The sequence below is a fragment of the Octodon degus genome, unplaced genomic scaffold, assembly GCF_000260255.1.
Source record: "Octodon degus isolate 3935 unplaced genomic scaffold, OctDeg1.0 scaffold00019, whole genome shotgun sequence".
NCBI lineage: Eukaryota > Metazoa > Chordata > Mammalia > Rodentia > Octodontidae > Octodon > Octodon degus.
This window is the reverse complement of record NW_004524595.1, coordinates 8,275,198-8,287,378: the sequence shown is the minus strand read 5'-3', so window position 1 is coordinate 8,287,378 and position 12,181 is coordinate 8,275,198. Positions and strand designations below refer to the sequence as shown.

At 37.4% G+C, this 12,181-nt stretch overlaps 1 protein-coding gene across 1 annotated transcript in view; it reads right to left on the bottom strand.

Moving 5' to 3' along the window:
* Itsn2 (intersectin 2) overlaps nucleotides 1-12,181 on the bottom strand; it is a 167,042-nt gene that overhangs the window by 74,850 nt on the left and 80,011 nt on the right. The window contains exons 13-17 of the mRNA XM_012513845.2: nucleotides 11,844-11,993; nucleotides 8,540-8,680; nucleotides 6,742-6,829; nucleotides 4,111-4,250; nucleotides 3,104-3,184 (exon numbers count right to left, since the gene is read on the bottom strand). Of these exons, the coding sequence (XP_012369299.2) occupies nucleotides 3,104-3,184; nucleotides 4,111-4,250; nucleotides 6,742-6,829; nucleotides 8,540-8,680; nucleotides 11,844-11,993 (600 nt within the window). The remainder of the gene's footprint in view (nucleotides 1-3,103; nucleotides 3,185-4,110; nucleotides 4,251-6,741; nucleotides 6,830-8,539; nucleotides 8,681-11,843; nucleotides 11,994-12,181) is intronic.

Here is a 12,181-nt window from a genome sequence, read left to right as displayed (position 1 = left end):
TGGCTTGGGCAACACAACAAGACCCTATTTTCTTTCATTTTTTTTTTTTTTTTTTTGGTACTGGGGATTGAGCTCAGGACTCTGCACTCACCAGGCCGGCACTTATGCTGCTGAGCTGTTTCCCTGGCCCTGATCACCCTTCCTTCATTATAAACACTCCTTTCTCTCCTCACATCCCTTCATATCTACATTTCCGAATTCACTTTGATAATATTTTTTTATGTTAAAACCTTTAACTCCATTTTCCCTGCTAACTGGCTCATGTCTTATAAAAAGCCAACCTATGAAACTTCCATAGCCTTCTCTGGGCTTATACATAAGTGGATGAACATTAGTGAAAACAGTCATATAATAAGGCATGCTGTTTTCAGTTTAAATTTTACAACCTCCATCTTCAAACTGGAATCTAACACTGCTCAACAACACACTGCTCTACTCTGTCAAGCTTGCAATCTCTATTCGCATTAAGAGGTGTTTCATGCCTACTTCTCCTCACTGAAACTTCCTAATCTTTAATCCATTTTTCTCACTACTAGCTAAAACTTTGCCTTATTAAGCCACTAGACTGGAACTCTCTATTATTCCATTTCAAAATCAGTAAAACTTCCTACACCTGAGTTATCCTGATTTTTAAGTCTTAAAACAGTCAACTTCTTACTTTTTAACAACAGCATTCACCTGTCTTTTTTTACATTATTCTGGAAGTAATAATTTTTTTAATTAAAAAAATCTTTTATTAATCTACTTATTTGGTACAGGGTCTCACTGTGCAGGTCAGACTAATAGTAGTCCTGTCTCAGCCTCCTCAGTGATGAGATTACAGGCATGCGCCACATTGCCCAGTTTTGATGTCCAGCATGGTGGCTCGGCATACGGTACCAGGGATCAAACCTGGCTGGGTCCTTGCATTTGAGGCAGGCACTTAGACTGCTGAGCTCTCTCCCAGCCCCTGGAAGTATTATTTCTTATGTAGTCTTATAATCTATGCTCTAGGTTCTATTTTAATGTTTCCTTAGGGACTATGCTTTATCAATTATCACCAGTTCTTATATTCCATCTTAATTTCTCTTTTCTTCTTCCTTTTATCTATTGTTTCCTTCTTAGGCCTTCCACCCAAACTTTTTTCCTCCAACCCATGTTCTCTTTTCCCTTTCCCCAGGGTATTCATGCTCACTAAACTCCAGTGCAACCACGCCTTTTACCTGATCCGATGTAATCCATCTTCTGCCTACCATGGTTTTTCCCAGCAAAATCTTCTAAAGTGTCCTTGTTGGCAAAGTTAATGGGTATTTTTCAGTACTACATTAACTGATCATCTTGCATCCTTTCGCTGTCTCTAATATCCTCTTTTCCTTTTATGGATTTGGTACAGGCTCTCACTACGCAGCTTGGACTTGCAGTGACCCTCCTGTTTTCAGCCTCCCCAGCGCTGGGATTACAGGTGTTTGCTGCCATGCCTGGACTCAGTGGCCAGCTCAGCGCATTTGCGGGCAGGGCCGGCACGGCATGTGGTGCCGGGGATCGAACCCTGGTCCCTGTGCTTGCCTAAGCTATCTCGCTGGCCCTTACCCTTTTCTTTTTTCCTGTGACCACACACATAGTCAAGTTAGCTGACTACTCTGACTACAGATTTTATATGCTTTAGTTTCTTAATTGCCTCTGATGAAAGTACCAGTAAACAGTGAAAGAGGAGAAGGCAGGAAGCAGAAGAAAGTAAAACAGGAGAGAATAATAATCTGCTGGCCTGTAGAGAATCAAATGCTAACTGAGGAAAACAGACTACCTGAGTGAATACAGACCATAAATTATCACTGATGTTCATTTTACTGATAAAGAAACTTGGGTTTAAATTTCGGTTTGAGGGGCCGGGGAGATGGCTCGGTAGAGTAAGCGCTTGCCTGGCAAGTGCAAGGGCCTGAGTTCAATCCCTGGTTCAACAAAAATAAATAAATAAATTTTGGTTTGATCTGTAGCCATAGTTTTAAAGCCAGATAATCTGGCCGGCCATGCAATAACCCCACAGCTAATTATGGGACCATCCTGCTGCCATCTTTATAATCTGCCCTACCTTTGCATAGGTAACAAGGAGCTACACTTACGTGTTCACTGTGAAACTGCCTATTGTCATCTATTTTAATACAAAGCAGAATGTGTGGTCAAAGTATGTATGGACACGCAAGCGATAAATATGAAGCACCTTTCTTTAAACTGTATTAAAGTAGTAATTTATTGAGTATTTAAATACCCTGGGCATTATCCTTGGCAAAGTGACAATCTGGAATGCAGATTGAAATATTGAAATATTTTTACCTGAAGTACAAGCACATCTAAATACAAGGCCTGGTAACAGCCCTAACTAGAGCTGTCTCTGAACTACTGGCTCTTAAAAAATTTCCTTAGGTAGGGCTGGGGAGCTAGCTCAGCAGCATAAACACCTGCTGGCAAGCACAAGGTCCTAAATTCAACGCCTGGTACCAAAAAATAAAATAAGATGTAGCCTGAGGCATACATGACATAGATTTCACCCTGCCATAGATTTCAGAAAACACAAGTTTATACAATGGTTTTCAATGATATAGGTAAGTGATATAATCTCATTTTCTCTGTTTTTCTTTGAATGGAATTAGTAGTCATCCCATTAGTTAATCTAACAGGATATGGACATGTCCAATCTGTAGCCTGCCATTTTTGGCCCGGTTTTTTTGAATGAAGAATTTTTTTGAGCCATACATAATAGATATTACAGTTAATGTGCATAAGTAACAAAACTGTCTTTGTAAAAATATTTTTATTATAATATTTAAATAAACAAGAGCCAAAATAATGGAAGGGAAAAAAAGGCCATGGCTGGACACACTTGACAGGGAAACTGCTGGGCTCCTCATAAGAAAGGTTACTAAAGGCAACCCCCCAATTTCTGGCATCAGATTCAAACAGGCAATTAGACAGCAGAAAGATATTTAAGCAAGCAGAAAGAAAAAAGTCTTTATTGTATATATTACAAACAAAGATACTTAGATAAAGGCAAAGAATAGTTTAGTTAAAAAAAAAAAAGAAAATAGTAAAGTAACTCAAACAAAGGAGCTAGATATTAGAAAATAACCTTAAGTAAGAGGAAGAGGTTGTTGAGACAGCTTAGCAGAGACAAAAGGCACTGAAGAACAGAGTCATCCATATTCCCACACTGTAAGATAAGGCAGATAAAAAGCCAGTTAAACTATGTACAGATTTTAAAAAGGTAGGGGTAATATCTTGGTTGGCTTGTTTGACCATCAATGACTAGTTACTTTTTCTTTAAGATTGCTTCCTATAGGATATATGCTTAGCTAATGGGACATATTAACATTTTCACCTCAATTTTTTCTCTTTAACAAGTTACCATGTTGTCTTTTCTTTATCAAGGTACTTACTTGTTGATATTAGGGTTATTCTCAATTAGCAAGACAAAAAACAGCTTTCTCACAGAAATGCTATGTAGCAATTTGCGCACTAAAAACTTTATGCTCAGTTGGCAAAGGAATGACACTAATCTCAAAGTTGAATAACGTATCATTACTCTTATTTTTAGCTTTTATTATCTCCTTATATAGGATACAACTAACACGGCAAAGAAAGATAATTGCACAGTATGCTTTGGGCATCTCTCTACTACTTTGTCAAATAACAAGTCACAAACTTGATTTTTCATGCAAGGGGATTTTACTATTGCATTATTTCATAAAAAGTAAATTAAATTATATCATAATAAAAGAACAAAAAAGAACTACCACCACCAGAACTATTTTAAAATTGCCATGTTTTCCATTTTAGACTATTACCTACAATCATGTTAGCTGACATCAGTTCTGTAACACTGACAAAGGCAATTATTTTAGAAATGCCCATACAAGCAGCACATAGTCATCCAAAGTTGAGAACTATGATAAACTGATACATTTAGTAATATGACAGGATTTTTATATTTTACAGAAGATTAAAAATCTCAAAAATTCAGGCATAGGTGAAATTACGAAAATGTAATACAGTAACAATAGGTTTGTTATTCCTTCTATTAAATAAAGGAGAGAAAAAGGCCACTACTTAAAAATGAATATAATAGAAGATCAATACCTTCAATTGATTATTAAATGAATCCATTTCTGACAGCTTAGATGCAGTTTCCTTTTCAAGGGCATCTAATTGTTCTTTAAGTCTTTGGCATAATTCTTCCTTTTCTACTGATTTCTTATGAAGTAAACTAATCCCTGAATCTGAAATACAAACATCAAACAATTTATATCTGACAGATGTTCCATTCAGTTTCATTGCTCTATTCTATTCTTGAGAAATACACATTATTTTAAGTATTAGAAATTTCCTATCTTTTGTTGTGGTTTCTGATAAAGCGTATCTCTCCACCTTAATGTTTTCCTTTTTGAGTCTTGCTCAATCTTACACAATCTCTCTTGTAGACAAATATGTGAAGTATCTTTCCAAGTTTCATTAAAAGAAACCTGAATATAACTGAATAGAAACAAGGGGATCAAGAGAGGGGGGAAAGACATAAAAAAGAATTAAGATGTGTTATGTGTACGACACCCCCCCTCCCCGTGAGGAGCAAAATCATTATTATTGCCAATGTGTACCAATAAAAGTTTTTGAATTCAAAAAAGTATATACATAACTGAATATACTGGATAAATTAGAAAGTTGGCACAGTCACTGGTACATTATAGTATTATTAGCTCACTCAAGAATATAAAACATCTCCATTCAGGTATCTTTTATGTCTATCATTGAAGTTTTATAGCTGTATATTTCTTTTCTATTCATGATAATTAGCATACATATTTTAATAGCAAATTTGATTCATGTAAGCACTGTGTTAGTGAAGTAGAAGACAAAATAGACATGATTTGAGTACTACATGATTGTACCATCTTGAAGAACTACTTAATCTCTCTGAACATCAGTTTTGCTGAGCTGCAAAATGGAAATAATTACATTAAACCGTACTGCAACTATACTTGCAAAGATGAAAGATTGTAATGCCTGAAAACTGTCCAGCATGGTGTATGGCACAAGAGTGTGAGTGCTGAATGACTGTTATGGAGAGAACTAAGAGTTTTGAACTAATAGTGTTTAGACAAGATATCATGTTTGCATCTTGTACTATGAATAACTACTACAAAGACAACAATATGCAATGTATTAATTATTCTGATTTTTTTTTTTTTTTTTTCAGAACCAGGGATTGAACTCAGGCCCTTGCGCTTGCCAGGCAAGCATTTATTCTACTGAGCCATCTCCTTGGCCACTTGTATTAATTATTGTAACTGTCCTACTAACCTGTTTTGAAACTGTCTCGTTGCTACTTCTCAATAAAATATTAAAAAAAAGAGAGAGAGAACTAAGGGACACATGGGATGATTCAAATCTCAAACAAAAGGTTTCTCTTTTTGACCAGGACTACTGTTATATAAATAAGCAAATAAGTAACAACTGAATGGATTGCATCTCACAGAGATATTGTAGAGGTCTACCATGATGCTCTATTTTTACCACTGCACAGACCAGGAGTATGGGCTCTTCCAGTCTCTGGAATGTTTATGGAGGGATGAGTTAGGGAGCTAACACACTTTGACCAGAAAAGAATCAGATGCAAGGAAAACTGCCTCAGAAGATATGTGGCCAGACCCTATCAGTGGATAGTAGCAGACATGAACAGTTCACAAGAGTGAACTTCTTTGCCATTTCTTCAAGGTGCAGAGCCCTTCACTAGCACAACCTTCCTAGCTTCTTTCTACTCTTTCAAAAACAAGTAAGTGAAGATAAGGACCTGAGCCTATACTACCTAGATTCTTCCTCATCCTGCCCACAGGAAATCTGCTTTATGTCTTGTAGGTGCAGTTTTACAGAGATAAAGCATGCTGTCCAAAGTAAGTTTTGCTAATACTGAGGTGGTACTTTGGTTTGTCACCTGTCTTACTGCTTTGCCTTATTTTTCAATTTGTTTCATACAAGAAGGACACTTTATTGGCTCTTCTAAGCAGCCAAACTATATTAAAAAGAGTCTTGGAATGGAAATACTGGCAAGTACTGAAGGATGACATACATTTAGACGCATTAGTCAGGTCTAACACATTCGCAGATTTACTTTTTTTAAACCTTCTGTTGTGCTGTACTGTTACCAGCACTGCTATTTGATATAATTGGTTTTGTAATCACCTGGTTGGAATCTGAGCCATGAAAAATGTTGCATTTCACAAATCACACTGGAATATTTTGTTCCACAGGTGTCAGAGGGCCAAGTTATTAGAGTCTTTGAGTCAGTTAGAGAATAAGAGGGTCTAGGAGGGGCACACAATATGCTTAGTCCTAGCACTGCTGTGCTATCACATGGAATCTCACGCGTAATTCCACTGAGAAGTCTCCTCCTAAGCAGTTCTTTATAATGAGTGCAGGATTTTGGCAAAATGCACAAGTATCTCATGTTAGAGTCAAATTTAGATCTTATTTAGTTGTGGTGTAATATTTTATTTGGCTGCTTTTGATAATAGAAATATCGAAATAAAGGAAAGTGTACCACAATTACTATTTATATTCTAACATCTGTTGTATTTTTCACACTATTTTGTAATTTTTAACTTAAAGCCCCTAAAAATTCTTTATAAAAGAATAATGCTGTTTTTTTTCAAAACTAAGAGAATACAATTGATCCAGTCATTAAGAAAAGAATGACGGAGAACAAAACAGACTTACCAGGTGTGTTATTCAGCTGCATGTTTTTAATTCTTTCATTTAATAATTGCTTCTCAGGTACCAAATAAATAAGCTTATTTTGATATTCCTTATTTAAAAAAAAAACAAAACAATATCTGGTTAAAACTGTAATGTCCAAGAAATTTTTGGAAAATTTTAAAACATGATTTAATATATTCTCGCTGGCTTGTACCACTGGTAGTACAAAAGGAACAAATCATTTTATCAGTCTTTTTACTACTAAAATTAATAAAACACTGCCAAGTGGGATAGTCATTCATGTACCACCAATGGCTGAAGCATCCTGGCAGCAAGACATATAAATTATAGCAGCATTGTGAACATGTTATTTAATTTTGGGACAGAATTTTACACTGTAGTTCAGGATGGCCTCAACTCACAGCGACCCTCCTGCCTCAGCCTCTTGAGTGCTGTGATTACAAGTGTGTCATCACCATGCCAGGCAGTGTTATTCATTTTTAAAGCTTAGTAGAGGAATAACTGGTAATTGTAAAATGCTTCTAACTTACGACTAACCCAAAAAGAGAAGTGTGCAGGAATTAAAAAGCAAATGTTTAAACATCATGAGTAACTGGCTGAAATTAAAAGGCAGTGAAGAAAGTTTTTATGAGAAGGCTAGGTCCCAAGGTTAATAATTTTCAGTGTTCTAATATATACAGTGGGCAAAGGATAAGAGATGTCTCTGGTAACTGCATTAGAGCATGTGTGGAGTTAAGCAGGCCGTTCTGGAATCAAAGAAGGACTAAAAACTCAGGAAGAACTAGGGAAGTAAATGTAAAGTAGCCAGGAATGTTTTTGGCTTTTGGCTGTGACAAAAGGAAGACTGTCAGCCTAGACAGTCTGAGAAACTGAGAAAGAGGAGCCTAGAGACGCAGCATGCCTCTAGTGGCCCTATTCTGCAAACAACAATTGAAGCAGACTCTAATGCACTACAGCAGAATTATCAGGCCTGAGGGACATACTCAACCTCTCACCATAATTCTGCAAATAACTTTCATGAAATTTCCTAAAAGTTCCAATAACTTTATTTATTTTTTTATTTAGTACAGGGTCTACAGGGTCTCACTACATAGACAGCACTCACAGTGATTCTCCTGTTTTCAGCCTCCCAAGTGCTGGGGTTACAGGCGTATGCCACCATGCCCAGTCTCCAGCACTGTCTCAGTGCGCCCTGCAGGCAGGGTCAGCACAGCCAATAACTTTATTCTGATACATGTTACATTCTAAATGTTGATGTCCACCTAAAATTCATGCTGCTACCCAACTCCCAATGTAAGTGTTAAGAGGCAGGGCTTCAGGAGACAATTACATCATGAGGGTTCTTCCCTGATGATGAGCCAGGATTAGGGCCCTGTTCCTCTCACCATGAAAAGGTGCAAGAAACAGCAGCCATCTTTGAAGCAGAGAGCAAGCCCTCACCCAACAGTGAATCTGCTGGTGTCCTGATCTTCAAATTTCTAACCTCCAAAACTGTATGCAATAAATGTTTGTTGTTTATAAATTATACAGTATAAGGTAGTCTGTGACAGTCACAAGAATGGACTAAGACAAATACATAAATATATTTTTAGAGTTAAAACTCACAATGATAAATACATGACATCTAGGAGAGCTTTAGGAGGCCTGTGGACTTTCTGGTACTATGTACAAAGTTATGTGCATTTGGATCATAGGTCTTTAGAACCAGAGCATTTCATGATTCCTGAAGTATAACTATCCTATCAGGATGAACTTGAAAAACTGCACTTTTAAGGACAAGTACCGGCAAAGGATTTACCTGAAGTTCTTGCTGAAGCTGCTTGATTTCCATAATTTCCAGGTCGCACTGCTTATCCAGAACTTCCAGCTCAGTCTTTTGTGTTTGCTTTCTGAGTCGGACATCTTGTAACCTGCCTGAGATCTGCTGGTGTTTGCCATTCTGTGGAAGGATTACATAAACGTATGGTTATGTCATGTGTTAACAGAAAATCTTCCTACCAAGAGAAAAATATCTTCATTTAAATATTACTTATCATTCATACTCAGCCTGAAATGTCTAAAACCATGTCAAATATGTTTCAGAGTTACGCCTCTTAAGAGCACTATTAGCAGAAAAGATGCTCAGAGTGGAAGAGCCCATATTTTACAATGGGAAAGTAAGAATATAAAACACTGAGTTTTCTCCCCTAGAATTCAGCATTCGGGCATTTACATAAGAAACAATTTCAAAAAATAATGACAAAAAATGATGCATGTGACATTTAGTATTACTAAATTTCTGTAAATACCCACCTCCACCTTCAATGTTATTTTTTTTCCTCAATCAGATTTTATCAGTACGTTTTAGATATAATGATCACATGCATCATAGAGAATTTGCACCTTTACATGATGTAACTTGGTATTTTTTTTCCATTCCCCCTGTCAGCCCCCCCTCCCCATTTACAAAAGCTGTGTTTCCATGTTTTCTCAAAGTTACTTTTTAATTTCCCATTATTAAACAGTAATCCATGTGGGCCTTTTTAGCAATAATTTCCTTCTACACTTGGACTTTTTTTCTTCAAGCAAGGGGTACCCATTTTTTCCTTATTTTTCAGAAGAAGGAGTTAAAAACAGAAAGCAGACATTCTCATTAAAGCCTAAGAAGATGGATGAGGTGGGATGTCAGGATTGAATTGTGTTGCCCTTGCAAAAATGTTTATGTTGAAGAGCTAACCCTTGGTACCTCAGAATGTGACCAAAACTAGAGCAGAGCTTTAAAGAGATAATTAGGGTCAAATGAGGTTACACAGGTGAACCCTAATCCAATCTCACCAGATTCCAAGAACAGAAAGTCTAGACACACAAGACACCAAAGATGCACATGCACAGAGAAAAGACCACATGAGGACACAGGAATAAGGCAGCCACCGGCAAGGTGAAGGAGGAGGAGCCTCACAAGAAAACCTATGGAACTCTGCCCTCTGAGACAGTGGAAAAAGAAACTTCTATTGCTCAACCTGTACCAACCTATGGTATTTAGTTAAGGCAGCCTTAGCAAACTAATACAATATGGTGATGAGGAGACCCCTGCTTAATAATCACTGATACTGAAATTTCTACTGACCAGCATGTTTCACATCTGAAAAACATACTAAAAGGAATATGCTATATCAGTCCTAGCGCTCAGATCACTGTCTTCAACATGGATGAGTTCAGGCTCTGGACCTTTCCAGACTGCCCATTCACCTGTTATTGGGCTTGGTGTGTTATCCCAATTCTTAAGGAAAAAAACAATCAATGTGAAGGTCTCATCAAACTATATTTTTAAGGAAAAAATACAGTTAAGGTGATGGTTCACGCAGGTATCCAAGTAGCATAAAGAAGTTAAAGTTTTAGGCCTCTTTTGTAGTACTATGACATCACTAATAATTATGATATGTATGCCTATTTGAAGACTTCTCTGATTAAAGGTATTAAGATAATTTAAAAATAATTTTATGATGTAATTAAGGTCAATCAAATAAGGGCTGGCCAAATAGCTTAGTGGATTAAAGCGCCTGCAAGCAGGCACCAGGGCGACCTGCCATGTCAGGTCCCGCCTCCGGGACACACTGAGACAGCGATTGAGCCTGGGTATGGTGGCCCGCGCCTGTAATCCCAGCTCTTGGGAGGCTGTAAACAGGCGGGAGTCTGAGCTAGTAGTGAGACCCTGAACACCCTGTAGACCCTTCCCTAAAAAATACAAAATACAAAAATACAAAAATAAAATAAAATAAAGTCAACCAAAGAATATTCCACTGCAATTGAATAAGATTTAAATTTAAGATGGGTGTCTTGGCACTGTCTTTAATCCCAGTACTCAACAGACTGAGACAGGAGGGTGGCCATGAGTTCGAGGGTAGCCTGGATACAACATGTGTTTAAGGCCAATCTGTACTACAAAGCAAGACTCTGCTTCAAAAAATAAAACAAATATTTAAATTTGGTTCTACCACATAGTCAGACATGCACTTTTGCAAAATTCTATACTACTATTAGGTCAGGTCAGGTTTACAAGATTGTAAAATTGCAGTAAAACGGTTCCAAACCTTTTTATCTTCTCACCTTGCATTTCAAGCAAAGTTCAGTGAGCAAAAACTGGTAAGTAGAGCTGTTAGTGGACACTAAGGTTTGTTTGCTTGATGCTGATCAAATGGTTTGGGACATTTGTTTTATAATTTTATACAAAGTTAGCTGCCAGACGATTAAGGGCCGGGGTCCATGTGCTTCAAATCAACATCTTAACTGCGTAGTTTTACAGAATGGAGGGTGGGGCAAGGAAGACAATGAGACAACTCACAGTCAGGCTTGTTCTGCCCCTTTTGGGACCCCTCCCTCCCTTGCCTAAGGAATGAAATGGGGATGAACCTCCTGGTGCAGCACAGGTACATCTGGTCCATTCCCCTTAGCTGAGGTGAGGTGAGTGCAGATGTTGATGCTGCAAGTCTAAGAAGTTTGAAGAAGCTACTTGTCTCTCAGGGAAAAAAAAAATCTGATTTTTATAGTTGCATTTTGAGGCTATATCATATCAAATATGAGCTAAAACCTAGAGTCCTGCAGAACTGAAAGGAATTGTAAGGAAGTATTTAGATAATTAGTTTTAAATCCTTTTTCTTTTGAATAGGAAAGTCCTTTTTTTTAATCCAAGCAAATTTTAGAATAAATCTCAACAAAAAATAAAGCAGATAAATGTGGAGCTGTATGTTGTAAAGTGTCCTCTGCAGACTGTCTTCCAGAGACTGCTTTAAAAATAGAAATTTATTGAATTAGCACACCTTCATTTTATATGTAGGCAAAGTAACAAGTAGTGCACATGGCCATCAGCACCTGGAGTGAGACAAAAACATAGCTCTTTGTGCTTTAGTCTCTAGCCTTTTCCAGCAAACTATACTGCCAGTCTGTTCAAAAGCACAACTAAAGCCAGGCGTGGCAGTGTACAGCTGTGACCCCAGCCTTGAGAGGCTGAGGCAGTTAATTACATTAAAACATTTACTTATGACATAGATTTGAAAAATAATAGCATTTTTCAGCAAGCAACTCCAGCATTATTCAGATAAACTTCACTTAAACTCTGGCCATACCAGTGCTTCCAACTCAAGGTGAAGACTCTTCTTTTTAGAGTTTAACCTGATAATTTCTTCTTGTTCTCTATTCTTTTGATTGAGAAGCTCCTGTCGACGAATTCTCTCCCATTCTAAACGACGTTGTCGTTCAAGTTCCTGTTTTGCTGCCTGAAGATAATGAATTACAGTTAATTTGAAATTAGGAATTATTACTGTAACAACATGTAACTCAGTTGTGCTCCAAATTTTCTGATCAAGGTGATTATGGAGCCACAGAGGAATGTGTTCGATGATGTAAAGTGAGCCTGGGGAGAGTCACATGGAGAAAAAAATTTTTCTCAAGCTTTCACAGAGAG